Below are 23,427 nucleotides of genomic sequence, written 5' to 3'. Positions count from 1 at the left end.
AGAAGATGAAAATTTGAGAGAAATGTGGTCGCCGTCGGTATGATTTGGATTACTCAAATCTTTCTTCACACATTTCTTATCCCAACTACGTCACCTCGACTTTAACTCGGTTGGAACATACCAAATCTAATTTTAAAATGTTTTAAAATTATGGAAAAATACCGTATTAACATTAGCATTTTAGTAAATATTTTAATGCTAATATTTATAATCTTAATTTTTAAAAATTAATAATAAAAAACCAGGTTTAAATTATTGTATTAGTCTAATTTATTGGCGAGGTATTTACTTTCTATTTCATTCTTCCTTCTCAAAATTTTTTTACGAACAATTTTCTTTTCTACAGAATTCGTAGCGGAGATCCATATAACTATCCGATACTGACAAAAAAAAATTTTCTTTTTCTTTTTCAAAAAAAGTATGCATTACAATAGAATTTGAACCTTCAATATTACACTATATTTTTAATAATTATTATATTTATTTATTTCCTTTGTTTTTAAGTAAACACACATACGTATAAGTGGGATCGGGTTGGGTCAAGACCAAGAACAAGAACGGGTATAGAGATCCTCTCCATGACCCATTTAGGTAATAAAATAAAATGTGTGATGGAGCAATTTTAATAGATATTTTAGTTAAGTGAGATAAGGGAAGTTGGGTGATAATTTATATACATCAAATATGCAGCTAAGATATGAGACGCATCCAAGTTAGTTAAAGTTGTGACAAATAAGCAACCAACGCCACGCCAACCCCTTAACAAACTTTAGCTATAAAAACGTGGCGATTCTTGGGGGTTAGGGTTTATCTAACACCCACTGCGCTTCAAAATCTGAACTGTGTTTTCAGATTGCAAGGAACGATGGCCATGCCGGATTCAAGAACAACTTCATTTCCAACCTCTCTTTCATTCACCCCCTCGCCGTCCTCCTAAACCCCACTGCATCACTGCCGCCACCATCTCTGTCTCCGCCGCCTTGGTCAAGTAGCCTAAGACGCTGATTATCTCCGGCGGGAGAACGCCCAGTGTCCGACGAGTGTGATAGGAAAATACAATGACCTGTTCGACGGGATAAGGAATAATCTCCGGCGGATCTCTCGCCGCATTTCCCCCTCAACATCCGATCGGTAACCTTTCTTTTCATTCTTTATTGTATAAAATTACTGAATTACAATATTTAAATGAATAAATAAAGTAATATACAAAAATTAATGTATAGAAATTAGTTTCAATCCATAGGTTTTTAGCATTGCATAAAATTAAAATTATTTTTTTAAAAAAATGAGAGCCATTAAAAGTAAAATTTGGTTGTTGGCAGAGACAATATAATATGCATGTTATAGCCTAAACCCACGGACAGCAGACATATTATCTTTTTCTAGGTTTTCCTTTAAAGGTATGGTAGAGAAAGTTTTCTAACACTCTTATTAGAAATGTTTGTTCTCCTCTCTAACCAATATGAGATTTCACAATAAAACACTTGACATGTCATCACAAGCTAAGTGATTGAATTAGTGGAGCTTCACACCGAGAGAAAAACATCAGCCATTAGTGAGTAGTAACAAACTGAATATAAGGTATCGATAGGGGTATCACAATCAGAAACGAAGCAATTACATCCGATCCTTCTCTTCCTATGCTCGATTAAGATCATGTTTCATGCAACATCGAATAAATGGTTAGGAAAACAAAAGACAATCATGGTTTATGAATACCCAAAAGAAAACTATAAGGAAAGGGGATGAGAAGGTGATGACAGAAGTGTAGAGAGCACAAAGGAGTGAGATGCAAAGGATATGCACTTCATCATCTGTGCTCTCTATCTTCTGTCAACATTTTTACCTTCTCCCCTTACCAATCACACACACACACACGCACACACCAACACAAATATGATATCAAAACAAAGCCCCTAGAGACAGAGAGAGAGAGACAGAGAGAGGGAAGAAGAGGGTTGAATTTGTATGGATGGTTCTTGATCAACAATGTCTGAATTTATAGCAAAGGCCTTGCCTTTGGGGTCCTCCATTTGCAGCCCTAACACCCTTTACATTTCATTCAATAAAGTGTTCAACACCCACTTCTTAAATCATCATATTCTGATGCCTTTTCTACCTATTTCCTCCTTCATTTCTAAACTTTCAACCCATTTCAATTCGACTTCAATGCAAAATTCTTTTATCTTTATGTATTTCTTTTCGCGTTTTAGTCTCTTTCACTTTTTCTCCGTTCATTATAACCCTTGCTTTTCTACACCTATCGGTTCCGTATTTCATTCTATTTCATTGTGTGAACGATATTCGTGCATTTCGATTACGACGTGATATTATGTCTTTAGCTTTAACTTTTACTTTTGTAGACGTATCGATTCAATATTTCGTGTTGTCTGATTGATTTGCATAGAAGATATTCGCACATTTTGAATCAGGGGAATTGATTTTGTGATTTTAACCTTTACTAGGGTGATCTGAAGCTTTTGAAACCCAAAAATGTCTAAATAAAGAAAGAGTACATGGATGGAACTTAAAAAGTTAAACATATTTAGATTAGAGCAACTTTAGGTTGGATGACCTCTTAAAATCGGTGTGGAGTGAGAAGATAACATGTTAAAATGAGTTGGGTGAGTGATGTGGTAGGATGTGTAAGTGGTGAATTTGAGTTATGAAAGGTTTGGTATGAAATGTTGGAATATGAAATAATTGTTTTGTTTGGAAGGAATCTGGAAAGGGTTAAATGAAGAGGGTGGATGGGGGTTGAGGGGGGGAGGGAATGGTGGGCAACTTGAGAAGAAGCATGGAGAAGGGGAACAACAGTGGAAAATCCCCCACCACTAAAACTATAACCTTATCCCATTTTTTTCTTATCATTCGGGCTTCCCCTTTTACATTGGTGGGGATTGTTTCACTCCTATCCCTTCCATTTGTCACTTCCCCCCTTTTCTTTTCTTCTCTCTCATAATCGCCACCATCTATCACCTATCATTTTCGGTTAACTAATATTGTATGCTTTAACTCATTATTCATCATCATTAACTTAACTATTTTAAAACATGTCTATTAAAACTGAATTTACACACGCGTAGCGGATAAGAAAAGTATTATTTCCTTTTTCTGATCTAAATCCCACACAAATAATTGATATCAAGACAAGGGGGAGAGGGGGGTTGCCATTAGTGGCAAGTGCTGACATGATGTGACCCCAAGTGGGTAGGGCAGGGTGTCCTTTGATGTATATATCCCTTTTGGGTAAGGGAAGGGTTGTTTCATGATGTGACCCCAAGTTGGTAGGGCTAAGGTGTCCTTAGACATATCCCCTTTTAAGTGTGTAGGGCAAGGTGTCCTTAGACATATCACCTTTTAAGTGTGTAGGGCAAGGTGTCCTTAGACATATCCCCCTTTTAAGTGTGTAGGGCAAGGTGTCCTTAGACATATCACCTTTTAAGTGTGTAGGGCAAGGTGTCCTTAGACATATCCCCCTTTTAAGTGTGTAGGGCAAGGTGTCCTTAGACATATCCCCTTTTAAGTGTGTAGGGCAAGGTGTCCTTAGACATATCCCCTTCGGGTGCAGAACAACCTTTCACCGAACACCAAAACTATTCCCCATTTGGGTAAGGGAAGCCCATAACGTCACCTGTGTCCCCCTTTTTTCCCATACCTAAAGTGCTCCCTCCTTTCCCACCCCTTCCTCATATATATATAAACATATCCCATACCACTTTTTTGTTTTTCGAGAAAAATGCAATAATTCTTTTTAATATAAAATATAATTAAATTTAATCTTACCATTTTTAGAGTACACATATTTGTAGACTATGGAGAAGTTGTTTATCTTTTTCATGGGTAAACAATTCTCAATTTATTTTTGTTCCAATGGTCTAATTTCTAGTTAATTATGAGATCTATTATTTACTTTCTCCTTATCACGGTGGCTCAAAAGAATATATAAATAGCATAATAGAAACATCATCTCATTCATTTCACACATATTATCCTTCCACCCAATTAAAGAATGTGATTCTTCATCTCTTCTCTAACAAAAGAAGCTTCCATTGTTGATTCTCGAACAAAAGAAGCTTCCATTATTAACGACAATTCTATTAGAAGTAGAATCATTAGAGTCTCTATTTTTAAGGGTAACCATTAATTATTAATTTTAATCCCATCATATTCATTATTGTTATATAATTCAATGCAATTAATAGTTCATTTATAATAAGAGCTGGAAATAGTACCGTTTTTAGCACTTACCAATGCATGGAAATTATAAGTAAAAGAAATCGCAATCTATGCAACAAAGTAGCTTTGTAGATTGGTTTTTGTGGTCAATTCAACACACAGTTGTTCAAAATATGAACATACTCCTATCTAACAGTTTTTCGGCTCCATTTAAACGCCAAAAAGTTTTCTAGCTATCAAACAAGGCCTTCAAAATAATGAATTTGTACTATCTTTGTACAAAGTACAAACCATGGGAATACAAGTCAACGTGTAATGAACTGAGTCGCAAATTCAGCTGTTGAAGACTGCATTTCAACCATCATATTCTCAAAAAATATCTCAGCTTTTGGACCCAAAAACCATCCACATTCCAGCAATGATGATCTCTGAGAACAAGTTAACGACCATGACACAGGAATACTCTGACTTAGTTGGAATGGTAGTCCCTTTATCAAAGCTAAACTTTAGGACTTTGTTCGTCTGAAGGATGTTCAGGCGAAGCAGGTAGTTGTTCGTTTCCGTCGGTTTCAGCTAAAACAGGATCGTTGGGAGGTTCCTCTCCACTATCATTAGTCTCTGGGTAAAAATTAATGGGAAACTTTGTAACCCTCGGTTTATCAGAGAGAATGTTTCTCTGAACCCTATCGATCAGGACTTTGGCTGGAGGTTCTTCTCTTAGCTGCTCATCGTCATAATCATTGTTTATGTAGTAACCGACGCGGACAAACTCCTGACCCATGTATGAGCAGGTCAACAGAAGTACAGTTACACCAATGATATCTTCTTCAGGAATTCTGGACGGGTCCGGAGGGTCAGCCTGGGAATGGTCCATGTGGGAGTGACAGCAAGGGTAGCTCTATTATCAAGATGATGTATGATAACAAAATACAGAAATTCGTTACAGAAGTTTACCTGCAATACGAAACGGTAATTACCAACATTGACAGGTCCAACAAGAACACACTCCAAGAGTTGATCATAAGTCTCAACCTCAGCAGACCCCACGTAAATTAGTTTCCATTCCAAATCTGAAACAGAATGAGAAAACAGTAGAAACGTTAAGTCAAGAGGGTACTACTATAAGTACAATGATAGATCAATCCAATAAAATGATATACTTCCAATCCAATAAAATGATATACTTCCAATCCAATAAAATAAATATTTCAATAATAAAAATAATTTCTTATGCACTAGGTGCTTATCACCTTGAGAAAAAGACTCCATACTTCCACTCAAATTTCCTTCTAAAAATAGAGTTAACAGTATTTCCATTCATCAATTGGTTATACTATTCTCGGGGTGTCATAGAAAAAACTGCATATTCACACCTCTTCAAGAAATATCCACGCCTGACGATACAATTCAATCTAGTTGCTTAATCATACTTCTCCTTTTTTTTTTTTTTTTTTTTTTTTTTTTTTTTTTTTTCCCTTGCTTCTATGAAGCTTCTTACAAACTGCTCCAGATCCATACATTTCCACAATGATACAGACCGAAAATATCAAGAAGAGCTTCATTTTCGCCTTATCCAGGGGGTTCGGTTGTGTCCCAACTCCATAGGGACTGTTTGAAAATATGAAACGTCAGATGAATAAGAGCACCTGAAGGTAACTCCAGACTGTAAGCGATTGTACCCACTCTTTGGATGATACAAAGTGGACAACAACAGTGAGAAGTAAAATTTTCATATCTTCGATCTAATAAAGACTGTTGACTGTACGGCCAAAGTTTCAAATGAACCAATGCACCTGTTGCATATTCCATGTCTGTCAGACGGAAGTTAGCTAACTGTTACATTTGACTCTAAGCCAATTCCATTCCACCGAGAGTTAATCCAATCCAACATTGCTTAGACTTTCTTTTGGTCAGTCTGAACCAATTGTTCTGAGGTGCTATGGCCTACTATATATACTAGTTGGCTTTGCATAAATGCACTTTCCTTTTATTTAAAACAGATCTTGTGTTTCTAACCGGTTCCTTAAAAATAAATAATAAAAGTAAAAAACAAATCTGAATTTCTGTAAGGACGTCTTCAATACATCATTCATTGAAGCCTTAAGAAAAAAAAAATGTGACTGATTTCAATGACCTGCAGCCATTTTTCCATAAAAAATACCAGAAAGTATTTCAGTTTCTGTTCCCTGCCTTCCTGTTAACATATACCGCCTAAGTTCTGAAGTACACAAGAGTGTTCTTTAAACATATGCCACAAGTACCTCAAGAGCCTAATCAAATACATACCACGTTGCTGGAGTATTGACTAAACAAAGAACATAGTTTCTTCTGAGATATCCTAATGTTGTGCGCAAAGTAAGAAGTTGGATAACTAAATGGTGCATTTTCAATAGCCAACATCCAAACCATATACATATCAAACAATCACTTTTTAAGTTTCATCATAAACCTCTATCAAAGTAATTTTTTCAACTTGATACCAATAAAGCCACTGCAGCCTATCTAATGTTGCTATCATCACAAAATTTTAATCGTACTCAAGAAATGCCAAAATTCTTTGCTTGATATGCTCCTACAATAATCCAATTGACCAAGATACATATATAACCTAAGATAAATATTCTGGTTCATCATCAGTGATCCCATTACATATCCAATAAATTGAAAATTAGTAATATCCTATCCCTCAACATATATAGGGCTAACAACATCAATTAATTACCTTCAATCTTAGATGGAGTAGAAATGAATACAGAGGGAAAATATTAGGAATCATGATGTGATAATCACTGGCAGACTCACTAACGTGCAATATAACATAGAGAATAAGGTCCTAGACTTTCCAAGTGTATCTTCAGGCTCAATTCAAAAAGCATGCAGAGAATTTTGCAACCTTAGAGGTACAGGTAAATAAAAGCGTGGACCAAGACGACAATAAGATACTCACCTAAAAGTCCAAGACAGAGTTAACTAGCCATTCTGCCGAAACCAAATATCCAGTTCTAGAACATTTACCTTGCACCAAATGATAAGGACAAAGCCTAGAAATAACTACAGCATCTCCCCTTCTCACTAGTCACTACTCGCTAGAATGGTATAAACTAAAGCGCCCATGAAGAGGTGACAGAAACTATATTAGAGATTAAGTGGAGACAAAAAAATTTTAAGGTATAAACACTATTCATTACCAATCCAAAAATCAAGGGATTAATTTCATTCCCCCAAACTGTTCAGAGTTATATTCTCTTACAAATCCCAGAAAGGTCATCTTACACATTCTTTTACAATCAAACCACATTTTTCTTTCCATCAAGTAATTCGGCTGATGTAAGCAGAAATTCCTCGGACCCTTGATGCAATATTGAAAACTTTATACACAGATAAGAAATATTAGATACAGGATTCAAAGTCAAAACTAAAGGACTTCAGTATGAAGGTGCGCCCGAGCACTACAAACCTGTTCGTAAGTTACCAAAAACTATCTGACATTAGTTTAACTTTTCCGAGATTGCATTCACAGTCAATTATGCAAAAAGCTCTGGAAGATTAACCTCTAAAAAGTAAACCCTAATAAAACTTAATTGAAATAGTACTGAACAGGAAATCATCAATGAACACACATAGGACATAGAAAGCGACAAAAAGTAGATCGAGGGAATACCGTATTTGAGAGAAGACAAACACTCGTAGGAGATCTCGAACTGAAGGGGAGTAGAGAAGGGCGATGGATTGTCAAGAACTGCAACGTTCGTGATATTCACAGCGCTCATTGTGTTCGAATTCGATAGAAACAGTCGGCTCACATAGAATAAGCGGAGAAATGAAATAACTCAAAACCCTACTGGCCAATTCGAATCGTTAATCGAACATCAAACATGGCGGAATCAAAAAGAAGTTGAAGAAGAACGAAGTCGGAAGTCCCACGGCAAGAAAAACGGAAAAAAAGCCGGGAAGAGAGATTAACAAGAGAATGAAGGATACCGGAAGTTTGGGGCGGTCACCGGCGATCACCGGTTGCAGGATTTGGCGGGAGTGGTGTGGGCACGAAAATGATTGTGGTGGCGTATGGCGGGCAGACGAATTTCATTTTCAGGCAAATTTTTATTACAAATCTAACGCTGAAGAGCGAGGATTCGATGGGGCTCACATAAGGCCGACCAAGTCCTGGATCAACCACCATCCGAAGCCCTGGCCCGATCACTATTCAAGCCCAGCCAACCATGCAGTAGCCCCAAATGCCCAAATGGCACCTCGACCAAGGCTGAGGTGGCCCATTCTCGTGGTCCAATGTGTGCCATTTGGTTGTATTACAAAGCTCACGACAAGGTGGTAGTTGCTCCTCTCAGTTAATCCAATTTAATCTGGAAAAGAAACGATTTAAGCTTGTTGTATAACACGCGGAAGAGGATAAAAAGTTATTTAATAATTGTTAATCCACATGGAAGTAATAAAAGAAAAAGGGTAATGAAGCATACATTCCCTTAAAAGAGTGAAAGACAAAACAGCATGGGGCCAAGAGAGGGAGACAAAACCACCTTCCCGTCAGATCCCAACGCCAAAACACAAGAATAAAACTGTAACATCCCGCGTTTTAAAATTGTGAGGCTCACAACATATAATATATATAATATATGTTAGCTGTGGAATAAAGTTGTTATAAATGATATTAAAGTCAGTCATCAGGTGGTGTGCCAGCGAAGATGTTTGGCCTCTAAAGGGGCGAATTATTAGATCTCACATCGATTAGATTAGAGAGGTGAATAGAGCATTCTTATAAGGGTGTGAAAACCTCTTTCTAGCAAAACACATTATAAAATCGTGAAGATAACAACAATACATAACGGATTAAAGTGGACAAGGGACGAAGAATGAGAGTGATGAAAATCGGAGTGAGTGTTAGCATAAAAATGCGACAAACAGAGATGGATGCAGCAGAGGGTTCCAACAAAAGAATACATAAATAAGTTAAAAGAAGAAGACAGAAGCTTAAAAAGCAGTCAACGTTGGGATAACGTCAGCAAAAATGAGAAGCAAAGGCTGCCCAAAGTGGGCGTCCATTGTCCCACACCTTCTGTCCTCTCCTCTTCTAAGTACGCCCTCTTGGTTTAATTAATTAACACCCTCAAAAGGAAAGGAAAGGCCATGCCTTTACTTACTACTTGGGGTTCCCTAATCTATAACTCCAAATCTATTTGTGGCCTGCTTCCCAAAAGTGGGAGACCAATAGACAGCATAAGTCATTCCCACACACCTTGCCCCGCACTCCCTCTCCCCCTTCTTTACTTAATTCTACACCTCAACTCAACTACACAATACAACAAATGGTTTCACCTTTTACCACCTCACAAATCTTGCCTTCCGCGGCAAAAGAAAAAAAACATTTTAGCAGATTTTTTATACCTAATGTTTCGATCTCTTCTCCAACCAACGTGGGAATTTAACTAAGTCGATTCGAGAGGAAGTAGGGGTATATGCTTGTTTGGAGGGAAAAGTAGTATGGAAAGAAGTGTGGATGATGATGAAGAAATGAACAAACATAGAACAAAGAACAAGGAAACAAAGGGTAAAACATAAGAAGTATAAAACATTAATATATAGTAAATAAGAGAGAACATGTTGTGTACATGTCTGGAACATAAGAGAAACATGCGTGCTCCCACTCCACTCACCAATATCACTATTCTACTTCAACAACAATAATAATAATAATAATCAAATTCTTTAACTTTGAACACCTTTCCCTTTTAACTCTTATTTTACTCCCATTTTTATTTTTACACCCCACCCTCAATTTTTTACCATTCTATTTTTAACCTAACGCATTAGGACCATGGTAAGTAAAGGGATGAATATATGGAACAAAAAGCGATGGAACAAAAGAAGACGCATACCTTAAATTTGGAAAAGGGAAGAAACATAGATTTGTGATGTCCACGTTGTTTTGTTTGGAACCCATATTATTTTATTCAACAAAGGGGATTGAAATGCAATGATCAAGATCAGTGGCAGCCGTCTGATCTCTCTCTCTCTCTCTCTCTTGCCGGCCGACAACCCTCAAGACACTTTTTTTTTCTTTTTTTCTTTTTTTTTTCTTTTTTTGTTGGGTAACTTGATTTTGCAGTTTGATTGTTTTTCCTAGGAAGAACTTAGATTTAGATCAGACATGTTTCGTCTACAATACGTGTTTATTTTCTAATATAATAAAGGGAAAACAAGGAACAAAAAACAGGATCACCCTGCTTACTTAGTACTTAACACTTCAGATTCAAAGCATATAGACATTACTTTAATTATTATGTACCCCCAAAACACCTCAACCTTTGTCACCCTAACTTATTAGGATAAATCTCCGTACAATACACTCTTAGATCCCTCATCGGTTGGAGAGAGAAACAACGGGAAACCTCTCCTTAGTAAACGCGTTTGAAAATCGTGACGCTAACGGCGATACACAACGGATCAAAGTAGACAATATGTACTATTACAAAAGAGATGAGAACTAAGTATTATTTATAAGGGCATGGAAACTTCTCCTAATAGACATATTTTACAACATGAGGCTGACGGCAATACGTAACGGACTAAAAAAACAATATGGGTTGTTATAAAAGAGAAGTGTGAAAATCTCTTGTCAGCAGACAAAATAGAAGAGGAAGAGTTAAGAGCGTATTGGTTTCATTTGCAGCTGTTGAAGTTGGTATAAAAATTGAAAGAAAAAGGGGTTGTTTTGTTTATTTTGTGGTGGTTCTTCCTAAATTCCTTCACTTTTCTTTTTCTCTTCATTATAGTTCAAAAAATGGGAAGTCCAGGGTCTTCCTCTCTGTCTTTGAGATATCGCATGCGTTCGCTGACCACTATCTCTCTTCTACTTTTAGAGGGAGACCAAAGCTTTTGGCTTTTTGGTCCTTTTATTAAATTAAGAACCTCAGAAGCTGTCCCTTAAAAAGATAAATTCAACAACACACCCCCCCCCCCCCCAACTTCTCAAATCTTTCAAACCCTCCCCTCTATAAATAATAATTGCATTCTCATCATTCCATTCATCCATCTTCTGCGCTTTGTTTTTTTTTGTTTGTGAACAACATGCATTACCAAACCACGCCATCTTGGGGGTGCTATATGGCCACCACCGCCGCCCTTGAGGATCCGGTGGAGCGGATAGAGAGGTTGGCAGCGGAGAACGCGGTGGTGATATTCAGCATTAGTACGTGTTGCATGTGTCATGCTATAAAGCGGCTGTTTTGTGGGATGGGAGTGAATCCAACAGTGCACGAGCTGGACGAGGACCCCAGAGGTGGGGAGATGGAGAAGGCCTTGATGACGCTCTTGGGAACCTCCTCTGCCGTCCCCGTCGTGTTTATTGGTGGTAAGCTGGTGGGTGCCATGGATAGAGTCATGGCCTCCCATATCAGTGGCACCCTTGTCCCTCTCCTTAAAGACGCCGGAGCTCTCTGGCTTTGACTCCATTCGTCTCTGCTTCTTTTCTTTAAAGTTTTACAGAGGAAGAGGAGGGTTGAGTGTTCTTTTTTTTTTTTTCTTTTTCTTTTTCTGGGTTTGATTTGTCAGTCCCCACCACTTTGGACATACTAATTATTCAACTAATTATTAATGTTCACTTTCTTCCCATCATTTCCTTTGATCAGACAGAAATGTAATCGCTGTTTATCTCCCTCCTCTGTATTTGCTCAGTATTTAATCAACACATTTTTACTCCTCTTTAATTGTTTTCTCCATTTACCTTACAAATACTTCTATTCCAAATTTGATATTTTGGTTGGAAATAAGTAGTTAAACATTCATAGAAACTATATCCTCGTCAGCATCTCCATGCACCCCAACAGCAGCAAATGCTATGAAGTACGAGGGATTCCGGATAATTGGTAGTAAGTTCCCGACGTGGCAGTTGAACATGTTTGGCGTTGGGCCTTCAAGATCTTCTCCAATTGCGTGGAATTCAATTGGTTGAGCACCAGCAGGTTTCTGGTACGGCGTCTATGGCGGGGCCTCCTCCTGAAAGCAACTACATGTGCACATGCAAGAATGTGCAGTCCACTATCTTGTTCCGACGCTTTTAAATGGGAATATATAAAATCAAAAGTTTTAAAAATTGCCTCTCCCCATCTAAGTAGATCTCAACTTCACCCTCCACTCCAGGTTAATAATAAAGATCTACCTGCTCCGACCCATCAAGCTATGGTTGAGCTGATTTGAGTCTGCTTTCGTGGTGGCAGCAGTGGCGATGGCATCGGTCGTAGTAGTGGCGGCAGATGCGGATTCCCTTGGTTCTTGATCTTCTTCTTGTTGTGGCAGCCACGAGGTAGTTGTAGTCCAGCATTCCGTCTCCTTTTAGGGCCCAACATCCTTGTTGGCACACTGTCCCATGTCCACCTCTTTAGGGCTCAATGTCCTCATTCCCACATTGCTTGGTGTCCTCCTCGTTGGTACACTCTCTTGTGTCCACCCCCCTCCAGAGCTCAGCGTCCTCTAGTAGATATTGTTTGGTTCTGATACCATTTGTAACAGTCTAAGCTCACCGCTAGTAGATATTGTCACAATTCACCCCCTTTCGGGCCCCATCGTCTTTGTTGGCACACTACCCAGTGTCCACCTCCCTTCGGGGCTTAGCGTCCTCATTAGCACACTATCTGGTGTCCACCTCTTTCGGGGCTCAACATCTTCATTGGCATACCGCCCGATATCTGGCTCTGATATCATTTGTAATAGTCTAGGCCTACCGCCACTAGATATTGTTTGCTTTGACCCGTTACGTATTGCCGTCATCCTCACAGTTTTAAAACGCAACCCTAACCATCCGACGTGGGATCTCACAACTTACCTCTCACCACTCACCACCACCGTTGATGATTCTTCATTTGACCCACAAACACTTGAAGAGTTTGGAAGGGCTAAGTCCTTGAAATCTGGTGGAAGAGCAGGTTCAATTTTTTGATAATATAGAGTTTTAATATTTGTAGATGTTTTAATATTTGAAACTTCATAAAGAAATAAACTGAGATTGAATCTTTGAAGAACAAATTAGAAGGCGCCGATGTTTGAGTTCAAAACAGGTTGTGATTGCATTACAACTCTGGAACCAAAGAAAATAGAGGTAAAGTGGAGAGGAAACAAGAACCAACTGATTCCCAAAAACTCATGCCTGCCCACATTTTGTTAGACAACCAACACCTTCTTCTAGATAATCCTCCCTGCTGATCCAAAACTCAGGTGCATCCTGGATGTGTCACAACATACAGTGACCTCCTCTTTTCTCAAATGCTTGTTTAATAACGTTTTCGATATCGCCATACTCAAACATACCTTCATTATTCCTGCTAGGACTGCACCTCCCAGATACACCATGTGCTTTCTTCTTGGTGGATCCTCTATGCGCAATCTCAGTTTCTATGGATCATTCAGATTAATTACAGGCACATATAATAACTAATAGCTAACGGGATCGGATTAGATATTACCCTTAAACCATCTTTGTTTCCCTTCAACACCACTTCGAGATAGCGCTCAACTATTTCCTTCTCCAAACTGAATATTATTACAATTAGTCACCCATGTACTCAAGCTCTAAACACATATTAAACACCAATTACGGGTCAACCCTATGAAGTAATTGCAGATAAAAACATAAAGTAATTACCGACTAGGCAATCCTGGATACATTGTGCTCCCACCACTTAAAACGATATGCTGGTAAAGCTGCAAACCAATGGCATTCATATTTACTTTAACATCAAAAATGAATATCCATTTCTTGAAATCATATCAAACATCTAACCATACCATCATCCGATTATCAATATCCATTTCTTGAATGCAACGAAAAACCATATCTGCTATGCCATCCCCTTCAATATCTATCAGTTCCTGCATCAAGGAACGAACTTCATTTATTATTTAATCAACCTTGTTTTAATCAACATTGTTATAAGTACAGTGCACATAACAATGTTGAACAAAGAAAAAGAAAGCTTTGTTAAAAATCACAGGCTTACTGGAGTAAAAAGCGCCTCAGGAGCTTGAAAACGTTCGGTGCCAACTTTGATCACCCTTCCATCTGGAAGCTGCTTAAAGTAAATCATCCACGTGAAATTAAAATAACATCAAACACAACTCTCAGTAAAACCAAAACCAAGTAAAAGAGCTCTCAAATCAACAAACTTCAAAAAAAGTCTGCAAATCATGTCAGAACAAGAATACGAAACCTGGAGTTCAAATGCAATGATTTCGACCCAAATTTCAAAGAAATATAGTCTATAAAAGTGTATGTACACGCTTAAAACCAAAACCCTATTTGGGTCATTCGAAGCACACGCATAAAAAAATTGAGCCACGGTAGATATTTTTCGACATTGTTGTGGGGAATGTTAATATTCGAGTATTTCAACTAAGAATATGCTGTCTTAGTTGAGTTGAGGCAACCTGGAGTGGTTACTTATATAGCTAGGTCCATTAGGATTATTACTGTTGTGAACTTCCAGAATCTTCAATCGAAGTCAGAGGAGTTTACTTATACAGAGTATGATTAAGTTGAACTCTTCAAAGAATTTCGAAAGGTGACTTACAGTGTAGTTCTTGACAAGAATGGTGGTCTCAAGCCCCAGTTGATATTCCCTCTTGTAATCATAACTGCACATATATACATACGTACATGTATCATTAAAGCGCGGTGAACAAGCACATATCAAAAGCATACGAAGTCGAATTGTTTAGTCGACCTTATATAGCATAACTTCTCCTTAATTTCCCTAACAGCCTCGAAATCAGCAGACCTATTCATCGAATACCTTCAAGAAGTTGTATGTGTTAGCCAAAGAACAATCCATTTAACTGAAGAAATAATCTCTTAATTTCCATCCAGTTTTGATATCGACTGTTCAATGAAAAACAATTCGCACCCTCTCCGTGAGAGTAAATCGACAAGATATGAAGTAATGTGTCGCCCAGCTATGTTCATTCTTTTTGTAAGATGAGGAAATGAGTAACCATCAACAACTGGAACCTGGACAACAAATTTACTTTGTTCAATAAGCATAAGGAAGATAAAAGAGTTCAGCAATATGTAAATTATTTACCACATGAGTGACACCATCACCGGAGTCGATGACTAACCCAGTCAATAAACCTGGCAGAGGAAGAAGAATGAGTGAAGAATTAGCTGAAAAACAAGAGTGAATTTGAGGGTGTTTACCATAGGTGTATGCCTTTTTCTTCTGCATCGTAATCATATTTACTTTTCTGTTCAACAATTATGATCTACTAACCAAATATACAAGGGAAGGTACACCTTCATTCATCTTTATAAGCACCTTGAGCATACAAAGTTAGAACTGCTTGGATTTGAATGAAGACCCCAGAAAAGTTGTACTTCTCAAACATCGTCTCAACCTGTTTGGTTAAATTGACCCAACTCATTACACCAACCAAATGAAATTGAAAGAAAATTGAAAGCAAATCAAAGCTCACAAACCATTTGTTCACGGTTCCTTGAAGGATTCAGAGGTGGGTCTGTGAGCAAAATTTTACATTCTTTTGGATCTATCTATTGGCAGCAAACACAGAAGCAATTTAGTTCAGCATTGTATGTGTAATGCTGATTGTAAGTGCTACAAAATCCTTGCCTTCAGTTCATTGAAAAAGGCATGGTCCCACACATGACCCATATCATCCCAGTTTTGGACAACTCCATTGTGAACTGGATAGGTTATATCAAGTTGATGACGCAAATCTGCACAGCTTTCTCCGACGACAATGTCCTAGGAGTAATTCAGAGATGATTTCTCAGTTCACGTGACTACAATATTCAAATGAAAACGGAGGAGCGATTCTTGTTCGATGAGCGACACAAACAAAACAGGGAAATTGCGAACCTTCAACTCCTGCTCGATGAGCGATTCTTCGTAGCGAAGCAGGGGCCTCCCCACCACACAAGGAAACACAGATGTGGGAAAATTCTCCCCGGCGAATCCACATTTCACATACTGCGATTAATCAACGATCTAATTTTAGGTAACCGAATCGAGAAGAGGGTGATCGAGGGGGGAGAAATCGATAGGTTGAAGCAGCGGTTAAAAGAAGAAAGAGATACCCCAGTTCCGTTGTCGCAGACGATGACCTTCCGATTATCCATGCCGTCGCGATGCGGCTTTGTAGCAGATGGTAGTGGCTGCCACTTTTCTAAGAGCGATTTGGTTGGGTTGCGATGGCGTGAACTAGAAGGTAAGGAAAGCACGGAAGAGAAATACTACACGAACACAGATCACCCATGAGCCTACACGAGGTTTCCTTACCAATCTCAAAGAAACAAAAAAAATATCCTTTTTTTAGAATTGCAATTGTAAATCTTAAGTTGGAATTAATACATTTTCATTAAAAGGAAATTAAAGTTCATCTACGAATTATTGGTGAATTATATCAATCAAGTTCAATCCATGAACTATTTTTTATTAATGCTTGAATCCAATTTCGAGGAAAAAATATTATCATTATTATCATTATTATTATTTTTTTTTAAGTTCAATCATGATAATTCATTTTGCCTCCATATTGTTCATCAATTACTCCCAAAGGAGACAATTCGAGGAAGGACGGACTCAGAAACGAAAGCCGTTCACTCCCGCGCAGTTTTGAAATGAAACCCCATTTACAAGAATTAGCTACTCGAGTGAGCAGAACCATACTATCAATTTCAAATCACACAAGCCCGGCTGGATCATGGACCCCTTCACTGGAGCAGAATTTGCATCGACTCGGTTTTCGCGAAACGCTAAATCCATCGCTTGTCTCTCAAGTCATCGATCCTCATCTTCTCAGTCATCACTCCCTCGCTCTCGGTTTCTTCAATTGGGCTTCTCAGCAACCTGGTTTCGCCCACAATTCTGAATCCTATAAGTCGGTTCTCAAGTCTCTCTCTCTTTCACGCCAATTTGGGGCCATTCATAGTCTCTTGAAACAGGTAAAAACTCAGAGAATTGGTCTCGATTTATCTGTTTATCACTCTGTTATTGATTCGTTGATCATTGGCAAGAAGACACATGATGCTTTTCTGGTTTTTAAGGAGGTTACTTCAGTTACCCACGTTATTGGATCCGAACCATGTAATTCGCTTTTGGCTGCTCTTGCTTCTGATGGGTTTTTTGAGCATGCCCAGAAAGTGTTCGATGAAATGTCTCTTAAAGGCATTCCTTTCAACACTCTTGGATTTGGTGTGTTTATATGGAGGGTTTGTAGAAACGCTGATGTAGTTAAAGTTTTGAACATGCTGGATGATGCTATGACCAATAATTCGGAGATCAATGGATCTGTCGTTGCCACGCTGATCATTCATGGGCTCTGTGGGGCATCTAGACTTTCAGAAGCTTCAAATATTTTGGATGAGCTTAAGAACAGGGGTTGCAAGCCTGACTTTTTGACGTATTGGATTCTTGGAGAAGCATATCAGTCAGCAGGGAGTGTGGTTGACAGGGAGAAAACCCTGAAGAAGAAGAGAAAGTTGGGGGTAGCTCCAAGGCTTCATGATTATAAGGAGTTCTTATTTGCTTTAATAGCTGGGAGACGGATATGTGAAGCTAAAGAGTTAGGTGAAGTTATTGTGAGAGGAAATTTTCCCATGGATGAAGATGTTTCTAATGTGCTGATAGGATCAGTCGCTGCCATTGATCCTTCCTCTGCTATTATGTTCTTGAAGTTGATGGTCGAGAAAGAGCGATTCCCGACTCTCCTGACTTTAAGAAATCTGAGTAGGAATCTATGCAAGCATGGAAAGATTGACGAACTGTTGGAAGTTTATCAAGTTCTGAGTAAACATAACTACTTCGATGATTATGATAGATATCATTTAAGAATTTCATTCTTATGCAAGGCTGGAATGGTGAAAGAGGCCTATGGTGTTCTGCAAGAGATGAAGAAAAATGGGTTTGCCCCCGATGTATACTTTTACAATTCTGTGCTAGAAGCATGTTGTAGAGAAGACCTACTTCGGCCTGCTAGGAAGCTGTGGGATGAGATGTTTGCCAGTGGCTGTGGAGGTAACTTAAAGACGTATAACATCCTCATTCAAAAGTTTTCGAAATCCAATCAGATGGAGGAAGCTTTGGTGCTCTACCGTCATATGCTTGGAAAAAAGGTGGAACCTGACATTACAATCTACACGTCCCTGCTTCAACGGCTCTGTCAGGAATCACAACTGGAAGCTGCTTTTGAAGTGTTTAGCAAGTGTGTTGAACAGGATGTAAATCTTGCGGGAACCTTGCTGAGCACTTTTATCCTGTGTCTGTGTAAAGGAGGCAAGTCACTTCCCTGGTTAATTCTTGTGTGCTTGTTATATGCTTCTAGTTTGGAGTCATTTGTTTCTCACACAAGTCCCATAGTCACCGCCATACTTGACGACCCTTCTTTACAAAACCTCTTCTATGGCCCAAATCACTCTCTCCTGGGTTATCTGTTGGATAACACCCTTCATTAACAACCGAAGCCATTGTTGACCCTGACCCTGACCCTGACCCTGTAATATCTATCGGCTAAATCACTCTCTTGTGGAGTTATATGAGATCACACATCGGTTGGAGAAAGAACGAAATATTCTTTACAAGGGTGTGAAAATCTCTCTCTAGCATAAGCGTTTTAAAACTTTAAGGGGAAGCCTGAAAGGGAAAGGCTGAGAAAGCCCAAAGTGGACAATATCTGCTAGCGATGAATTTGATGGGTTACAAATGGTATCAGAGCCAGACACCAGGCAGTGTGTCAGCGAGGACATTGAGCCCCGAAGGGGGTGGACACCGGGCGGTGTGCCAACGAGACGCTAGGTCCTGAAGAGGGTGGATTATGAGATCCCACATAGATTGGAGAGGGGAGCGAGTGCCAACGAGGACGCTTGGCCCTGAAGCGGGTGGATTGTGAGATCCCATATCGGTTGGAGAGATGAATGAAACATTCTCCCCACACCTCTCCCTAGCAGACGCGTTTTAAAACCTTGAGAAAAAGTCCATAAAAGACAATATCGACTAGCGGTGGGCCTTAGCCCAAACCTAGACTGTTATAGGTTATCTCTTAGATTACACCCATTTGTTACCTAGACCCTCTTCATAAACAACCAAAGCCATTGTTGACCCTGTAATATCCTCCCTTCTATTGGCCAAATCACTCTCTTTGGAGTTATCTCTTCGACTACACCCTTGTCGGCTATGTTGCCTAACACTCATCATCTGAATTAGCAGTGTCCACATCGAGCCTCCTTGCCTCTTTTTGTCCTACAAAGAGTCCTGTAGGACCAGAAAACGGTTCTGTATTCAATATTTTCATTTAATTTAGCTTGGGTTCAAAACACTGCAGGTCATTTCCTTGCTGCTTCCAAATTACTCCGTGGTCTCACAAGCGACATTGCTCACCCAGACTCCCACGTAACTTTACTGAAAGGTTTTGCAGATGCTGGAGAGGTTCCACTTGCTAAGCAACATGTGGAGTGGGTTCAAGAAACCTCTCCATCAATGTTGTCTGTTATATCCAGTGAGTTATTAGCATTTCTCCCTTCCTCTCCAAAAGCAGATCCAATTTTACAGATTCTTCAAACAATACAAGAACTATCACGTTTCAACAATTGATGAATGATATTCCTAAAGATCTTCAAACATACAATAAGAAGGCAATTTTGTGCATCTATTTCCATTGAGTTTGAGGCCAATAATTACAGCTTTACAGTCTTTTCTACAATTTTTGTAGAATAAGCATTTTCCTCACACTACACTGTCCTGTGCACATCATTTTCTTAAAAGACAACAAATACATACATCCAATCAAACTTGCCTTTCAACAGAAGAAGGTAGGCTTCTTCCGGGTTTATAGTTATTCCAAACCTCTCACTTGTAAGGGTAAAAGGAAGGGTTCCTATACATTTACATTGTCCCTTGAACTTAATCGTGTATCTGTGCATCTTTTTTACTTGTGAAAGAATATGCACACAAAGGGCAGAGCAGCTGCTTTCAAGAGTAGGATCTTATCAATTTGAAATTTTGGAATGTTCTTGCCTTGAAGAAGTTCCCCAAGAAGACTCCTGTTGTTGTCTCCTTTGGGGACGTTTCAGAGAGGCACGAGCTGTGTTTCACCTGCAACATGGCGTCCCCGATCTGTTTTCGAATGGACTCAACAATATTTGCATCAATGGTGGTTCCTGTCATGTCTGTAACATAGAAAATGTCCTTTGCTTTTCCATGTTTGGTGGCTATTTCTGCTCTCCTGATACACAGGCTGTTCTCCCTAAATACTCTTGTGATATCTGAGAGGAGCCCAACTCTGTCTTCTGCATACAGTTCTAGTTTAAGTCCCTGCAAAGGAAGCCAGACAACATTATATATTGCAGATACTTCAACTTCAAACAATAAGCAAAAGAAACTCAACAATGTCTTCTCTTGTACCTCAGACTCCCTTCTTTCAATAGCTGCTTCAAGACAATTCAATACTCGATCTCTTTCCGCTTCGGAGCTAATCGGCAACCCATCCTTGTGTCTTATGTAAAATTCCTGAAAAGAAAAGTACCCGTTTTCTTTTAAATCACAACTAACTCAAAAGCTTAAATGGTTCAAGGGATCTTAAAATTACCAGATAAGCTTCCATTCTCCCAGTGTTGACCATCCCATGAAAGACAAAATATTCCATGTCCGTCAAAGTGCAAATGACATCAAACAACAGCTTAGGGCGATCTCTAGATCTGGTAGTAATCACAGTGTAATCCTTCTCTGTGCAATCCAAGACAGTAACATGGGGTCTCAAGTTCTTATGTTCAACCTCAAGCCTTGTTTGGCCAGCCCTTTCATAATCTCTATCAGTCTGCATGATCTGATGCAGCCTTCTGTCTGTGCTGGTGACCCCAGGAGGAGAAAGGGTCATTTTGGCTTCCTTTAACTCGCCATTCCCTCTGAGAACATTGCACAGTAACTCCTTGATTGTTAAGAGCCGCTGTGTATCTTTGATGGCTCCGCCAGTGGCATCATCTGTCACATGCACTACAGCTGCAGCCCTATTATTGTGTGTCCAAACGTCAGCATTTACTACATTACAGTGAAGGTCCGCAAGAACAGCACAAACTTCAGACAATAAACCAGGCCTGTCATTACCAGACAGCTCGATCGAGGTGTGATCTTCTGAGGGCATCACACCGACGGATTCCCTCAAAGATGGCACAAAACTCGCATCAACTTCAAGCCTCTGTGTAGTGAAGTTAATAATCTCATTATAACACAACCCTCATAAGAGATGAAACATTCATTTATTTATCCCATAGTACATGTACAAGGGTTTAAAATCCTATAAATTGAAAGGTGGTTTACCATTTGTATGGCGTTTATCACTTCTTGGTCTCTGATTTTGTTTCCTTCACAAGTGATAACATTAAAAACTGGAAAACAAAGTAACCCATAAGTGGTTAAGCTTTTCAGATTCAAAGTAACTGAAAAGTCAGAACTACTTACCATCCATGAACCAACCTCCATCAGAGGAGATATAAGCTTTGGTCACTACTAAGTTCATATCCATGAGGACTTGCACAACTTTCAAGAGAATCCCGTGCTTGTTCATGCTGTCAACCTAATGAGTGGAAGGAAAGAAATGGTAGCAATCTTTAGCTCATGATTGAACCTTTTCTTTTTTTTTTTTTTTTTTAGAGAAAAAAGAAGAACAATAAGTGCAGGGCAGACTTGAAGATGATCAAAATCCTAGAGAAAGCACCTGGATGACTGTAGCATCCTTACAAGCGTTATTGTCAATCACAACTCTGCAGGGAAGGGAGGGAATGAATAAAATAAATGAGAAGAAGAAAAGCAGAGAAGAAATTGTATTGTGAAGTAAAACAGAGAGGAGAATTATTCTAGAAACAAACAGCCACAAAACTAATACATCATTGAGTTCATTCACTTCAACTCGAGTAAATGGATTGCAATAGAAACCAAACCACATCTGCTTTTGATTGTTGACATTACTCCAAGAAGTCAGCAAAACCAAGAAACTTGGAGGAGAAAAACGGAAACTCAACAGATTTCCAGTAGTCACAGAGGCGAAGAATTTAAAACACCATCCGAGTCGAAAATCAAAACCCGTATCATTTTGAGATGCCCATAAGAAGGAAGAGGAGTACCTAGGTGGGTTCATCCTCCTGATAAGTTTGTCATACTCGTTGTCCATGCTGAAAACCCTCCACGATCTCCGCCCAGAAGCAGACTTCAAGAACAGCCCACAAAAACTTATAACCAGAAACGACTAAAGCTGTAGAAATGAAGAACAAATCCTTGCAGTAGCAAAAAGGAAGAAGAATAAGAAGAAGGGAAGGCTTAAAAGTAAAGCAGAGAGGGAAAGGGGAAAGGGGAAAGGGGAAAGGGGAAAGGTACAGAAGGGAAGCGTGGATTGGAGGAGGAAAACGGTGAAGGTGGGGTGTTGGTTTTAGGATAGGCAATGAAAGTTTAGGTGCGTAGCTTCTTAATTTGTAGGATTTGACTATATCTATTTCCATGGCGACTGGAGGAAAGGCTTTGAGAGTAAAATTTTTGTGGGTATTATTGATAGCGATTGCCCAAGTTGTGGAGGACCACCGAGGGCGCTGCGGATCACGTGTCATCTAACCCGCGGGACTTTGGTCGGAGAGTTGCCGCTTATCTTGCCGCCAATTTCACCGTGAGCTGACTCCTAAACTGCCCACTCCTTTTTTTTTTTCTTTTTTCTTTTTTCTTTTTTTTTTTATGCTTCACTTTCTAAATAATTAGAATATATATTTTAGTTTTAACTTATGATAATTTCTCTCTTTTAACTCGCAATATATATGATCTAATTAACTCCATATCAACCCATTCAAATCCATATCCATAACATATGATCTTATAGCTTCACTTAATGAAAATTTCAAAATTGAGAAGATAACTCTCAAGATTGAACCCTTTTGTTCTATCCATATGTATGGAATCAGCTGCTGGGAATATACTTACAAAGGTTGCAGAATCTGAACCACTTGCCAAACTGTTAACGAATAAAGGGAAATTGATCGCAATAAAATTATAGTGGAACCCTATCTATAATTCATGATTCATATTATTCTTTTCACACTAAATCGCCCTAAAATAAACCAATTTATTTAGTGGGATGAAGCCTTCAAGTTCCATAGTCTGCAAACGATTACCAGAAAACAGGAGAAACCAAAATCCCAAGAAAACAACTGAACTGCTTTAAATTGTATCTTAGTTCTTAAGAATTATCATA

The 23,427-nt window shown here is 38.9% G+C and overlaps 5 protein-coding genes across 6 annotated transcripts; 2 read left to right on the top strand and 3 right to left on the bottom strand.

The window, feature by feature from the left end:
- Positions 1-4,288: 4,288 nt before the first annotated feature.
- Positions 4,289-8,360, bottom strand: LOC111808088 (putative histone chaperone ASF1A). The gene is made up of 3 exons (XM_023693885.2): positions 7,841-8,360; positions 5,134-5,249; positions 4,289-5,038 (listed from the first exon to the last, which is right to left on the bottom strand). The coding sequence occupies exons 1-3, from the start codon at positions 7,947-7,949 to the stop codon at positions 4,679-4,681; spliced, it is 585 nt and encodes a 194-aa protein (XP_023549653.2). The 5' UTR covers positions 7,950-8,360; the 3' UTR covers positions 4,289-4,678.
- A 2,779-nt stretch (positions 8,361-11,139) lies between these two features.
- LOC111809275 (glutaredoxin-C1-like) lies at positions 11,140-11,882 on the top strand. Its single transcript, XM_023695716.2, has one exon. It carries the CDS (start codon positions 11,263-11,265, stop codon positions 11,638-11,640), a length of 378 nt encoding a protein of 125 aa, XP_023551484.1. The 5' UTR covers positions 11,140-11,262; the 3' UTR covers positions 11,641-11,882.
- On the bottom strand, positions 11,700-16,413 carry LOC111808755 (actin-related protein 2). 2 transcript variants are annotated; one of them, XM_023694913.2, is made up of 15 exons: positions 16,280-16,413; positions 16,062-16,172; positions 15,813-15,947; positions 15,662-15,733; positions 15,501-15,579; positions 15,267-15,316; positions 15,090-15,193; positions 14,910-14,978; positions 14,757-14,820; positions 14,187-14,255; positions 13,975-14,058; positions 13,832-13,890; positions 13,653-13,719; positions 13,498-13,581; positions 11,700-13,411 (listed from the first exon to the last, which is right to left on the bottom strand). In XM_023694913.2, the coding sequence occupies exons 1-15, from the start codon at positions 16,319-16,321 to the stop codon at positions 13,331-13,333; spliced, it is 1,170 nt and encodes a 389-aa protein (XP_023550681.1). In that variant the 5' UTR covers positions 16,322-16,413; the 3' UTR covers positions 11,700-13,330. The 2 variants fall into 2 exon arrangements, with proteins under 2 accessions (XP_023550681.1, XP_023550682.1); XM_023694914.2 differs by lacking the exon at positions 15,662-15,733.
- Positions 16,352-19,881, top strand: LOC111808752 (Tetratricopeptide repeat (TPR)-like superfamily protein). Its single transcript, XM_023694910.2, has 2 exons — positions 16,352-18,476; positions 19,522-19,881. Exons 1-2 carry the CDS (start codon positions 16,823-16,825, stop codon positions 19,788-19,790), a joined length of 1,923 nt encoding a protein of 640 aa, XP_023550678.2. The 5' UTR covers positions 16,352-16,822; the 3' UTR covers positions 19,791-19,881.
- Positions 19,828-22,846, bottom strand: LOC111808753 (ACT domain-containing protein ACR6). The gene is made up of 7 exons (XM_023694912.2): positions 22,316-22,846; positions 21,910-21,955; positions 21,654-21,768; positions 21,513-21,580; positions 20,785-21,390; positions 20,601-20,705; positions 19,828-20,510 (listed from the first exon to the last, which is right to left on the bottom strand). Exons 1-7 carry the CDS (start codon positions 22,360-22,362, stop codon positions 20,169-20,171), a joined length of 1,329 nt encoding a protein of 442 aa, XP_023550680.2. The 5' UTR covers positions 22,363-22,846; the 3' UTR covers positions 19,828-20,168.
- Positions 22,847-23,427: the final 581 nt, after the last annotated feature.

Source organism: Cucurbita pepo, chromosome 13 (genome assembly GCF_057944985.1).
Source record: "Cucurbita pepo subsp. pepo isolate OVF chromosome 13, ASM5794498v1, whole genome shotgun sequence".
Lineage (NCBI taxonomy): Eukaryota > Viridiplantae > Streptophyta > Magnoliopsida > Cucurbitales > Cucurbitaceae > Cucurbita > Cucurbita pepo.
The sequence above is the reverse complement of the archived record's forward strand: the minus strand, read 5'-3'. Positions and strand labels throughout refer to the sequence as shown.